Genomic DNA, 13,455 nt, shown 5'->3' with positions numbered 1-13,455 from the left:
TACTATACGTAAAAAGCTACAGGGTCGAGAACATTCTTCACGCTCTACATTCATTCTCTACTTCCTTCCAAAAAGGTTGCATTCCACTGGCAAGGTGTGAGGACTCCTTGTATCAGATTCCAAACCCAGGTCATTTATTATTATTTCTACTTGTTTTTAAGGTACTGGAGGGCTTACAACAAGACTAAGGAATCTGCCGTATTGCACCCGGCTGAAGCCCTCAGCAGGAACCGGCTTTCCCCACATCCCTGGATCTTCCAGGCGCCGCCCAGGCTCACAACCTGCGCATCAAACCCGCGCCTCCGCCGGGCTGTGGGGCTGCCTGCGCTTGGGCCCCCAGCGCCACACGTTGCTGTGGGAACGGGACCTCAAGCCCTGAGACTACAGAAACCCGGGCATGGAGCTGCCGGATCCCGTCCGCCTGCGGCTGGGAAACTTCAGTCGGACCGTCTTTGGGGACTCAAACAGGACCGGCCCCGAGTACAGCGAAGGTCCGGGTGAGTGGCCCGCCCACGGCCTGGCGAGGGTTGCAGCGGCGGATTTTGCCAGGACCTAAAATGGCTGTCTCGCCTTCACCTGGTTCACTGCAGTGCGGGAAGCCTAGTGGAGGAGAGGCCACACCGAGAGCCAAGGATGGAACAGAAGTGGGCCCTGATGGCTGATCGTGCTGAGGCCTGGCCCACGAATTGCAAGTAGGGCAGCTGAGGTGGCTCTGGCCGTCCTCAAAAAATATATGAAAACTATGAAAGTCGCTTTCGCAGCACACGTCTGGTCCTGCGCCCTCTGCGGAGGCGGGCGTTGTTTTCCTCTGCAGAGGCTGCCCGGGTTTTTCTAGCCTAGAGGGAGGGAATCGCTCCTTCCGCTCCCCACAGATAACACGGTAAAATATCTTTCTCCTTTCCTAGCAGAACAAGTACATTCCACCACAGGCGGTTTTTTGGCAGAAGAGATGGAAAGAGGTTTTTTTTGCTTGTTTTTTAATAAATCATTTTAAAACACTATCCAGTCCAGAGTGAGAGTGGCCACACTAGCATCGCCTTCAATAAAACACTGCCCCTTCCTGCTTCTCCTTACCCTCCCCTATATATAACTCTTCACCAAATCTACTAACAAAATGCCACGATGCTACTACATGGAACCCGACGACAAGGAATGACACGGTTTCCTCAAAAACAGTTTCTTAAATCATGACAGACAACGTGCTATCAACCAAATCCATACAGTTTTATCACTGAACTCTTCTGGAAATAGAAATCTTTTCCTCTTTTTTGGTTTAGGTATTTTAAAAGGGTCAGAGAAAAGTAAAGTCAGTTTCTATAGTTGCATTTTTCCAACTTGTTTGCCTGCCCCCCTCCCCCCGCAAATTTAGGTCTTTTCATGATTTAGGATGTACAGAGAAAAACATAATGTGAGAAAGTAGGTTTTTACTTTTCTCATTTCTAAAGCTAAGCCTTAACAGTCTCTAAAATCTGATGAGGCAAGGGGTCAGGGGTCAGCAGACATTTTCTATAATGGCTCAATAGTAAATATTTTAGATTTCGTAGGCCATAGATCTCTGGTCCCTATAGATAGTGATAACTGGGTAGACAGGCAGTGTTCCAAAAAACTTTATTTGTGGATACTAAAATTTAAATTTCATGTGATTTTCAGTGTCAAAAAAAATTATTCTTCAATTATTTTTCCCCAATCATTTAAAAACGTGAAAAAACACTTTTAGCTCACTTGCTATACAAAATCAGGCTGCTGGCTGGTAGTTTGCCTACCCCTGATCTAGATTATAAGTGTTTTAATTTAAATTTGATTTACAAACTCAACTTATACTTTTTTAAAATTTAGTAAATTCATATCTGTGCTTTCAAAGGTTCATTTACATATTAATGTGATTTTCAATTGCATGATTATCAGTTTGATCTGCTGAAATACAGATATAGCATAACTCTTGAGATGTTATTGTACAAAATTTTTAACAGAAAAACTTCTTTGCAAAATTTGACTACACTTTCTGCTCCAAATTTTCAGCTTAACTAATTCATCATTATTTTCCAGTTTCTTTGTGGAGCTGGTATAGGTTTGATTATTTGTACTGTGATTACAAGTGTATATCATTACCATCTTCACAGCTGACCAGGAATTGTACTATTATGAAAAAACCCCCTAGGATGGTGAATTAGTTGCCTCCAGATTTGACAGATTTTAAGATTTCATTCCTACCCTGGCTGGTGCAGCTCCGTGGATTGGGTGCTGGCCTGCGTGCAAACCATAGGGCCGCTGGTTCGATTCCCAGTCAGGGCCCATTCCTGGGTTGTGGCCTGGTCTCTGGTGGAGGTCACGAGAGGCAACCACACACTGATGTTTCTCTCCCTCTCTCCCACCCTTCCTCTCTGTCTAAAAATAAATCTTTTTTTAAAAAAAGACTTCATTTCTTCATCAGTGGTAATTTAATAGGTACAAGCAAAGTACCATATATAATACTCATGATTTTAAAAAGTAGATCATAATCAGGCATATTCTTGGAGCTAAAGGAAACCTTGCTATGAGATCATGATTATTCCTTATATTTTAAAATTATTAAATGACAAATATAAGTTGTTAAAAAAAGAAAAAATCTATTTTTAAGAAATTTATTTTAGAACCTTTGTAAATTCTTACGGTTAGAGCAATTGATTTCTAAATATGTATCTGCTCCTGTTAGATAGAATTTAGTAAAATTTAGGATGCAAATGTAGGGCTTAATTTAAAAAATAAAATTCTTATTTTAGGACCCTTTTTCATTACGTAAAAGCAAAACATTATACACTCAGTCTTAAATAAATGAAATTCACATATCACAAATGACAAGTCTGTTTTCGTTAGTTCATTCTGCTTATGTGTATTTGATATTTATGATGTTTAAAGCAAGATGCTAGGTTCCACGAGGGTCTCAAATTTGGGTAGAATGTGGTGTTTATATTGAGTCTGTTTATAAGTGAAAGAAAAGGAAAGGAGACACATATTTATTATTGAGTGCCTCCTAAGTGCCAGGCATGGTGCTAGGGTGAAATATATGATGTCTAATCCTTATAAGCAATCTGTGAGATCACTTTAATGTTACCATTTTACAGATGAAGAAATCGACGGTCAAAGAGGTTAAATAACTTACCTTGAGTCTGGCTTGCAGAGTCACTGGGAAGGTTGGGGAATTCCAGGTTTACCTGGACTCCAAAGCTCATGATCTCTTCATTACACCAGACTGTGTCTTGATTGAGGGAACATGTTTTTTTGCTAACACTTCTTATACACAGATTAGAGTGATAAGTACCTATAAAAGAAAGAGATTTCTACTGGAGTGGGGGAGTACAATCAAGAAAAAATTTATGGAAAAGGTGGCATTAAATTAGATATTAATGAGTGGGTAGGATTAGGGTATGGTGAAAAGGGGTGTATATATAATTATAATTTGGGGAGATGCTTTTTTGTATGATATTTATATGTGAAAAAGTAGTCGTCATGTATTTTATGTGTTCATTTTATGGGCTCTTTACATAGAATTCTACAAAAGTAGTAATAGCAATTACTGTGTCTGAATGGGATTTATATTGGTATTCTATTTTTAATCTTATACCAGTAGTATGCCAAAAATTCAACAGACTGTACTGCCAAAATTCGAAAATAATTGAAAAATGTAAAATATACCCCCACGTAGCCAATATATGAACTAAATAGTATGATGGTGAACATTTTCTTTCACTGGAAATGATTATAAAGAGGCTTAAAATAAGGAGTTTTGTTGAGCCAATATGATAGTTATTCTAAGGAACTAAAGGATTTATAGGCATGGACCAGGCGTAAGAGTTTGTCCCTTTTCTCTCTGTCTCTATTGTAGATAATGAAATGGTTTCCAGTTTGGCATTGCAGATGTCACTTTATTTTAATGCTTACTTTTTCCCACTTTGGTGGGTGAGCAGCATTATAATGCTTCAAATGAAGGTAAGTCTATACATTAATACTTCTGTTAAGGTCTCTTCTGCATATCCTTTTCATTGCTATATTGTCAATAAAATTTAAGTTTTTAATTTCTTTTTAATCTCAGGTCAATTTTACTATATGTGAGATTTTACAAACATGTTTATTATTTTTTTTTTAGTATCCAATTTTGCCTGATTACTACAAATTCATTGTGGTCACTGTTATCATCCTAATAACCTTAATTGAAGCAATCAGGTTGTATCTGGGTTACATGGGTAACCTACAGGAAAAGGTAGGCTCCTCTTTCCTTCTTTTCATACTACACACAAATGCAGTAAGGTTTTCACAGCAAGGAAAGGGCAGTGAGCTGTGTGGGAAGGAGCAAAGGCCTGCAGTTAAGGCCTGGCTCCAAATTTACCTCTTTTGTCACTGTGGTCTGTTTGCTTAATCTTGTCAGCCTTGGTTTCTTTATAGGTAAAATGGGGGAAATTAATTAATTAATTAAAAGGGGGGAAGAGTTCACAGTTTTGTTGGGACTACATGAAATAATTTATATAAAGTACCTAACATAGTAAGGACTTAAGAATTAATCTTTTTTTTTCTTCTTACCAGTCTTGAAAATAATTCGGTCAATTAAACATGTTTATTTGGATCCTGAGTAAGAAAATGAGGGGAAATGAGAAGCTCATTTTCTGTGCTGGGCACATGTTTTCTGAATCACCATGCTGCCTAAGGGTTACTAGGGTTTAGGGATAATGACTAAAGATTCCTAAGGTTTCCTAGGCCCTTCATAATTAGGCCCCACCCAGCCTGCCTCACTGTATTTCTTGCTCTTTCCTGCATGAAGCATCCATTCCAGGTTGACATGTTGATTCTCAGTCCTGCTCATCCCACATCTTTGCTTAATTAGTTTCTTGCTTCTTCCTCTTTCTACCTAACTTGAAAAGCCTACATCCTGAATTCTTTGGCCTTAACCCTAATCACTCTGCTGTCTTCTTGTAGAAGTCTATGTTTCTAAGCGGTACATTTACTTACTAAGGTGAAGTATTCTAGGATACATTGTCACATAAGTTAGTTTTCTAATGTAGACTGTAAGTTCTCCGAGGACAAGGACCATGTTATGTTACTACACTCCTTTTGAATTACAGAGATCATAAGAAAGGTTCATAGTAGTGCTAAGTATTTGCTTATCTGTATAAATAAAAGAGGGTACTTCACTGATCTGATTACTCTCAATGATATATATCATTTCAGGTTCCTGAGTTGGCTGGCTTTTGGCTTTTGAGCCTTCTATTGCAGTTGCCTTTGATTCTTTTCTTGCTCTTTAATGAAGGCCTAATGAATCTGCCCTTGGAGAAAGCAGTGCACATCATCTTCACTATGTTCCTTACTTTTCAAGTTGTTTCAGCATTTCTTACCTTGAGGAAAATGGTAAATCAGTTGGCAACTCGTTTCCACCTCCAGGACTTTGACAGGCTCTCTGCAAACAGAGGAGGCATGAGAACAATGAGATCCTGCATAGAAGAGATTTGACCCAGTGCTGTTTAGTGACACATCTGAAAGATCATTCTAGAGCTGCAAGAGCTAGGAAAACATCAGAGATCCAACATGAGAAAAAGGACAAAGCAAGTGTTTGGAATTGTAAACTCTCTGGCAATGAAATGCCAAGGTTCAAGTTTCAAGGTGAAGGTTCAACCTTCAAGGTTCAAGGTTCAGACTGTACATTACAGGAAAGCACTAAGTCAACCCTAAAGCCTAGATGTTTCCCACCTGATGCCAAATATCTTAATTTTTCGGTTGTTGTTGACTTTCTCAGGTGTGTAGAATTCTGTGTTGGTGGTTACAGTTTATCAGCTTTACTGTAATATTTCTAGTTAGCATCTATAACATTTCTAGTTAGAAATGTGTATATTTCTTTTAAATGTGTTAGCTTTCCATGTCTTGGCAGTACATCTGAAGCACATGGAAATGCTTATCAATATTGTGGTGTATTAGACTATATTTGTAAACCAAGACACCACATTTTCAGGTCTACTAGGGTTAAATCATAACCCTAGCTCAGCTGTTATCCTGAGGTTAAAAAGAAAACAAGTGGATTATCATGGTACTTAGGAAATATTTTTATCATAAAATTGTAACTTTTATACAACCATGTTCAGTATTTATAGTGGCAGTGATTTGCAAATTGTCTTTATAATAAATTATAAAATATTTATATTAAAGTATTTGTAACAAATCATTCTTGTCTTATACAGTTCTTTTTGGCTGTAGGTTTATTTTTATTACACAGTTGCAAGGGATGGAAGAAGAAATATGTCATAGAGAGCCTTATATCAGTGTGTAGTGGGCACTGAACTAAGCACACTAATGCTTGTGATCTCATGTACTAAACGTTATTCACTGCAGAACTGCTTCATACCCCATAAATTCATATGAGGCTTGGTTTGAGTCTGTTAATCAAATTAACAGGTGCCTGTCAAATGATAGTGAGAGCTAAGGTGACCAGAGGGACTATACTCAGGATCATAAATAAGCATGTTCCCTTGCTACTAGAAAAAACTGACTTAAGGAAATCCTGGTAAGAGCAAAATTGCTTGGATATATCTGAACATTATACTAAAGTGATTATAAGCTTGTTGAAAGGGATATACAGTAGTCTGCCCCTTATCTGCAAGGGATATATCCTAAGACCCCAGTGTGTGCCTGAAACCTCAGATAGTACAGAACACCATATAGACAACGTTTTTACACACATATATACCTATGATGAAATTTAACTTATAAATTAGGCACAGTAAGAAATCCTCAACAATAACTAACAACAATTGTAATAATATACTGTATCAAAAGTTATGTGAGTATGGTTTCTCTCAAAATGCCTTCTTGTACTGTATGCACCTTTCCACTTAAGGCACTTCACGGCTTCTCTTTAGCGTATCATAACTGTCGGCATCACTGTTCCTGTACTCTGGGGCCATTATTAAGTACAAAAGGGCTACTTGAACACAGACACTGCAATGTTATGAAAGTCGATCTGATGACTAACGGGCGGGCAGCACCTACCACGTGGAGATGCTGGACAAGGTGGTGATTCACATCCTAGGCAGGACAGCATGAGGTTTCATCATGTTACTCAAAATGAGGCACAATTTAAGACTCAGGGATTGTTTATTTCTGGAATTTTCCATTTAATATTCTCAGTCCATGGTTGACCATGAGTAACTGAAACTGCAGCAAGCAAAACTTCAGATAAAGGGGGACAAAAGTAATACTTCTTTACTGTAGGAAAAAGTGGCTTCATAAGCAAGGTATTTACTGAGAAGCAGTTGTATCTACATTAAAAAATTGTTCTTTCCAATTTCCCTTCTCTGTAATTCATGCTCGTAGAATCTCCATGTTTTGCTTTATTTATTCTTATATTGCTTAATTTTTTTAATGTTTTCACTTCCCACTCTAATTACACCTGACCAAATTATTTATGCTAATTTTATTTCTGCTTTTTATTATTACAAATCCTTGAACTATTACATAGTTCACCTTATGGACTGGCTAGTTAGCCTTTCCCTCATACCAAACTAGTCACAGGTATACTCCAATAATTTGAAATTCTAAATAGAATTCTGTGTGGAAAGTTCTCAAATTTGTTTCTGGATAGGCATAGATGGGTGATTCTGTCAGAAAATGTAAAATGAGACACTAATCTACATAGCAGATAAATTAGGAGGATGATGGAGATTTGCTTATTTAACAATTGTGTACAGAGTTTTGTTTTAAATAGCAGAGACTCTGACACATGTAAACTTTAAGATTAAAAGATTAATAGCTAAAATATTGGAGTCATAATTTAAAAATATTAAATACTAAACATTTTGGAAAATGAAATTTGATTTATTAAAATCCTCCAAAATCTTTTGCTGAAATAACTATATTCGTTACAATGCAGATGTAATATGGGTGAAAAAGAAACCAAGAAAGTCAACTGAGAAAATGACAGTCATTTGTTTTTCATCTAAACAGCAAAACCATGATTTTTTTGTTAAGTTGAACCATTATTTTCTATTGGTTCCCTATGTAAGCATATGAAAAATTGAACTAGAGGAGATATTTACATGTCAGCATATTTGGGATTTAGGTGGTCCTTATTTTCATTGTATTTGAATAAGTTTGTTTATCCTTAATTCTATTACACCTTTCTCTCCAGGTGTTCATAACACCGTTCTGAACATTTCTCATTAGGATGTTGAATTTTACAATTATTTTGTGTTTCACATTTTTTCTTCCAGAGTCTTTCTCATCACAGTCAGGGTAGATGTGCATTTCTGTAAATCAGAATGATTTTTAAAACTTGGATTTTAAAGCCATTAAAACTTGGATCAATAAGTGTTTGAATGACTACATAGTATGTGCAAGGAATAGTGGAGCATTCATGGATGAATAAGATGTGTTCCCATGTGGAAAGTAAAATATTTGCAAGACGACATTAAGACAAGTAGTAACATCTGACTTCATCAGCGAGGTGCACTGAATGAGTTTCTACCTGATAAGTACCTGACAGATTACAGTCCTTGGCTTCCAGCATATCTCCCCTCTTTGTTCCCAGCTCATAAGTGTTGAGGATTAGCATACTGACCCTTCCTCTTCATCACTTAGCATTCACTAGTCCTCTCATGATCAGAGCACAGGGAGGGGACATGAGGGATGGAGGTGCAGTTAAACACATACACCCCTGTGTTCATTGCAGCATCATTCACAGTGGCCAAGACATGGAGACAACCAAACCGTCCTTCAATGTGATACATAGGTACAGTGGAACAGTACTCAGCCATAAGAAAAGATGAAATACTGCCATTTGTGACAACATGGATAGAACTTGAGAATATTATACCAAGAAATATAAACCAGTCAGAAAAAGCTAAGAACCGTATGATTTCACTCATATTTGGGATATAAAACTGAAACTCATAGATGCAGACAACAGTGTGGTGGTTACCAGAAGGAAGGGGGTGGGAGGATGGTAGAGGGTAAAGGGAGCCAAAAAGATGGTGACGAAAGATGATGTGACTTCGGGTGGTGGGCATGAAATGCAATATACAGATCATATATCATACAAATGTACACTTGAAACTTGTATGATCTTATTAGCCAATGTCACACCAATAGATTTAATATAAGTAAACCAACACATACACACACACTGAAACTTGCCAGTCCACACCATAATGAAAGTTTCCTGTCTTTGGAAAAGGCAGATAAACAAATTACTGAAAGCACTGTGCAATAGGGGCACTGTAGGATTACAGAGAAGGGATATACAAAGTATGAGGAATCTGGGAAGGCTTCCTAAATGAAGTAACACCTGAGATTTAGAGAATGAGTGGGGGTTAAGCATTAATTTCAGTAGTAAGAAACAGAAATAATAGGGAGTGTGAGCACTGTTTCACGTAGTTTGGTAAATCTAGTGGGAAGGGTGCAGGGGAAAAAGGCACAGAATAGGGTAGAAAAACTTGGGAGGAGCTAGTAAGCTACGCTAAAGCGTTTAATACTCTGAATCCCTCAATGGTTTCAACAGTGAAGTATCACAACCATTTGCATTTAAGAAAGACCTCTCTGAACACAGTGTGGAAAATGGATTCAAAGGGTGGATTCAGAGGAAGAATTTGATGTAGTAACTTCAGAGAGAACAAGCTGGCCTGGATATAGTTTATGGCAGTAAAATAAACTTAAGTAGAACATATTAAAGTCTCAAAAATTAATTTTATTTTACATTTAAAACAGGTAGCAAAAGGTTTTTTTTAAAAAAAATAATATTTTATTGATTATACTATAACAGTTTTCCTAATTTTTCCCCCTTGGCCCCCTTCCACTCAGCACCCCCACTCCCTCAGGCAATCTCACCACCATTGTTCATGTCCATGGGTCATGCATATAAATTCTTTGGCTGCTCCATTTCCAATGCTGTACTTTACATTCCTGTGGCTATTCTGTGACTACCTATTTGCACTTCTTTTTCTTTAAAATATATTTTATTGATTATGCTATTACAGTTGTCCCATTTCCCTCCCCTTATTCCTCTCCACCCTACACACCCCCTCCCACCCACATTTCCCCCTTTAGTTCATGCCCACGGGTCATAAGTTCTTTAACTTCCACATTTCCCATACTATTCTTGTCCTCCCCCTGTCTATTTTCTACCTACTGTCTATGCTACTGATTCTCTGTACCTTCTCCCCCTCTCTCCTCCTCCCACTCCCCTGTTGATAACCTTCCATATGATCTCCATTTCTGTGGTTCTTTTCCTGTTCTAGTTGTTTGCTTAGTTTGCTTTTGTTTTAGGTGTGGTTGTTAATAACTGTGAGTTTGCTGTCTTTTTACTGTTCATATTTTTTATTATTTCTTCTCTTTTTTATTTCTTCAAACTTTTTTTCCTTTTTAATATATTTTATTGATTATGCCATTACAGTGGTCCCATTCCCCCCTTCATTCCCCTCCACCCTGCATGCCCCTCCCCCACCATTCCCCCCTTTAGTTTGTCTATGTGACACAAGTTCTTTAGGTTCTATATTTCCTATACTATTCTTTCTCTCCCCCCAGTCTATTCTACCTACCATCTATGCTACTTATTCTCTGTACCTTCTCCCCCCTTCTCTTCCTCCCACTCGCCTGTTGATAACCCTCCATGTGATCTCCATTTCTATGGTTCTGCTCCTGATCTAGCTGTCCTCTTAGTTTGCTTTTGTTTTAGGTGTGGCTGTTAATAACTGTGAGTTTGCTGTCCTTTCACTGTTCATATTTTTATCTTCTTTTTCTTAGGTAAATCCCTTTAACATTTCATATAACAAGAGCTTAGTGATGATGAACTCCTTGAATTTGACCTTATCTGAGAAGCACTTTATCTGCCCTTCCATTCTAAATGAAAGCTTTGCTGGATAGATCAATCTTGGATGTAGGTCTTTGGATTTCATGACTTAGAATACTTCTTTCCAGCCCCTTCTCACCTGTAAGGTCTCTTTTGAGAAATCAGCTGACAGTCTGATGGGAACTCTTTTGTAAGTGACTGTCCCCTTATCTCTTGCTGCTTCTAGGATTCTCTCCTTCATTTTAATCTTGGCTAATGTACTGATGATGTGCCTAGGTGTGCTCCTCTTTGGGTCCAACTTCTTTGGGACTCTCTGAGCTTCCTGGATTTTCTGGAAGTCTATTTCCTCTGCCAGATTGGGGAAGTTCTCTTTTATGATTTGTTCAAATAAGTGTTCCACTTGTTGCTCTTCCTGTTCCCCTTCTAGTACCCCTATAATTCGAATGTTGGAACATTTTTGTGGAGGTTCCTAAGCCTCTCCTCATCTTTTTGAATTCTTGTTTCTTCATTCTTTTCTGTTTGATTGTTTCTTCCTTCTGGTCCACTCCATTGATTTGAGTCCCAGTTTTCTTCCCTTCACTGTTGGTCCCCTGTGCATTTTCCTTCATTTCACGTAGTGTAGCCTTCATTTTTCCATCTATTTTGCAACCAAAACCAACCAGTTCTGTGAGCATCCTGATCACCAGTGTTTTGAACTGTGCATCTGATAGGTTGGCTATCTCTTGGTCGCTTAAAAGTATTGGCTCTGGGGCTTTGATCTATTCTTCTGTTTGATCCTTTTTTTTTTTTTTTTTTTGGCCTGGTCGTGCCTATTACATAGAGAGGGGTGGAGACTTACGTGTTCACCAGTCAGGGCAACCTAGTTGCTGTGTTTGTGATGCTGTATGTGGAGAAGGGGTCCAAGAGGAAACAATGGCGCTTGCTCTGCACTCTCTTTCTCGGATTTCAGTCCCCTCTGCCACTTCTCATAAGCAAATTGGGCACTTCTGGGGCTGGTTCCTGTGTGGGTGGCCTTGTGTACATTCTAGGACCCTGTGGGTCTCTCCAATGAACTCTCCTGTGAGGCTGGGAGTCTCTCCCGGCACCTCAACCCCCACAAGTGTTTTCCATCAGTGCTTTTAGGCTTTATTTCCCAGCACTGGGGCCCTGGATTGCGCAGTCTGTCTCGCTCCCTGGTTTTGCTTCATTTATCTGCGCACGAATGTGTGACCATGGTCAGCAGCCACCTTGTGCGCCTCACTGGGTCTGCTCATTGCTCCCTACCCTGTGCCAGCCAGCTGCCAGCTGCTGCCTGTGTGCCTGGGGTCTGCTAACCACCACTTGGGCACCCAGGTCCACCAGCCACTGCTTTTTCCTGCCACAACCCCTCTCTGAAGGCTGCCAACTCTGCCCCTTTTACCAGTCTGGAAGAATGGTCATCGGACATCCATACAGTTCAATTTTCTGTCAGTTCTGGTTGGGTTTTTTTTTGTTTCTAAATTTTTTGTTCTCCTTGATTTTGGTTGTGTGAGGAGGTACAATGTGTCTACCTACACTTCCATCTTGGCCGGAAGTCCCAAAAGGTTTTTCTTAATTCATTCTTTTGGGGATTATACACAATGATAAACAAAGTGACAACCTGATTGTCTCATTGCCCACTCCCCCACCCTCAAGTTGTTAGGTTATTACACTTAAATAGAGCTCTGTCTGAAATAGAGGTGTTTTGTTTTTTTTTTTAAGATTTTGTTTATTTATTTTTAGAGGAAGGGGGAGGGAAAAAGAGAGGGAGAGAAACATCAATGTGTGGTTACCTCTCAAGTGCCCCCTACTGGGGACCTGGCCCACAACCCAGGCATGCGTGCTGAGTGGGAATGAAACCTACTACCCTTTCGTTCTCACGCTGGCACTCAATCCACTGAGCCACACCAGCCAGAACTGAAATAGTCTTATAAATTTTATTTGACATATGTACCTAAATCATTCTTAATTTGTATCAGTTAAGACAATGGTTTTTAAAAACTTAAATTTTAAAAGAAATTGAACCAAGATTTTAAGAATAAAGAAAAGAAAAATCATATGTAGTTCCACCACCCTAAAATAACAACTATTAGCAAATGTCATGTTGCCTTGCAATTTTCAATTCATAAATGCTTTTTTAAAATATAGCTGTGATCATCATTGACCCTTATAAATTTATACCCTGCTTTTCTGAGAACATTATAAATATTCACCCATCTTTCTACATAGTCACACAACCATCATCTTAAATGACTGCACAATAGTTCATCAAGAAGACAGTCATTTAACTTTTCTTCTGTTGTTGGGTATTTGTGTTGTTTTTCCTTTTGCTTTTATAGACAACATTATAATGAGTATCTCATACATTGGGCTTTTTCCATATCTTAGATGATTATTTTTAATTAATAAGCTGCTGAAAATGCTAGATTGTACAATATAAACATTTCTAAGGACCCTTGATGCATATTCCAAATTATAATATCCCCTTTCTGCCATCCACCACCCACAATTCTAAAGATAGGATAATAAAATTTTTGACAAAGAAAGACTTATGGACCTTAGTTACCCATTCATCTTTGTGTTTCTGAGTAGCTACCACAGGAACACTGAGTCTCCCAAGGAGGGGGAAAAGAAAATCTAAAAGCTGCAAAAGAGAA

The 13,455-nt window shown here is 38.5% G+C and overlaps 1 protein-coding gene across 3 annotated transcripts; it reads left to right on the top strand.

Moving 5' to 3' along the window:
- The first annotated feature begins 263 nt into the window (after positions 1-263).
- Positions 264-6,111, top strand: TMEM17 (transmembrane protein 17). 3 transcript variants are annotated; one of them, XM_037163573.2, is made up of 4 exons: positions 264-491; positions 3,863-3,966; positions 4,124-4,237; positions 5,200-6,111. In XM_037163573.2, the coding sequence occupies exons 1-4, from the start codon at positions 398-400 to the stop codon at positions 5,476-5,478; spliced, it is 591 nt and encodes a 196-aa protein (XP_037019468.1). In that variant the 5' UTR covers positions 264-397; the 3' UTR covers positions 5,479-6,111. The 3 variants fall into 3 exon arrangements, with proteins under 3 accessions (XP_037019468.1, XP_037019461.1, XP_037019476.1); XM_037163566.2 differs by having other exon boundaries at positions 264-497; XM_037163581.2 differs by lacking the exon at positions 4,124-4,237 and having other exon boundaries at positions 264-497.
- The last annotated feature ends 7,344 nt before the right edge of the window (positions 6,112-13,455 follow it).

This window comes from Artibeus jamaicensis, unplaced genomic scaffold, assembly GCF_021234435.1.
Source record: "Artibeus jamaicensis isolate MK-2021 breed Jamaican fruit bat unplaced genomic scaffold, CSHL_Jam_final contig_465, whole genome shotgun sequence".
In the NCBI taxonomy this organism is placed as follows: Eukaryota; Metazoa; Chordata; class Mammalia; order Chiroptera; family Phyllostomidae; genus Artibeus; species Artibeus jamaicensis.
This window is presented reverse-complemented; position numbering and strand designations above follow the sequence as displayed.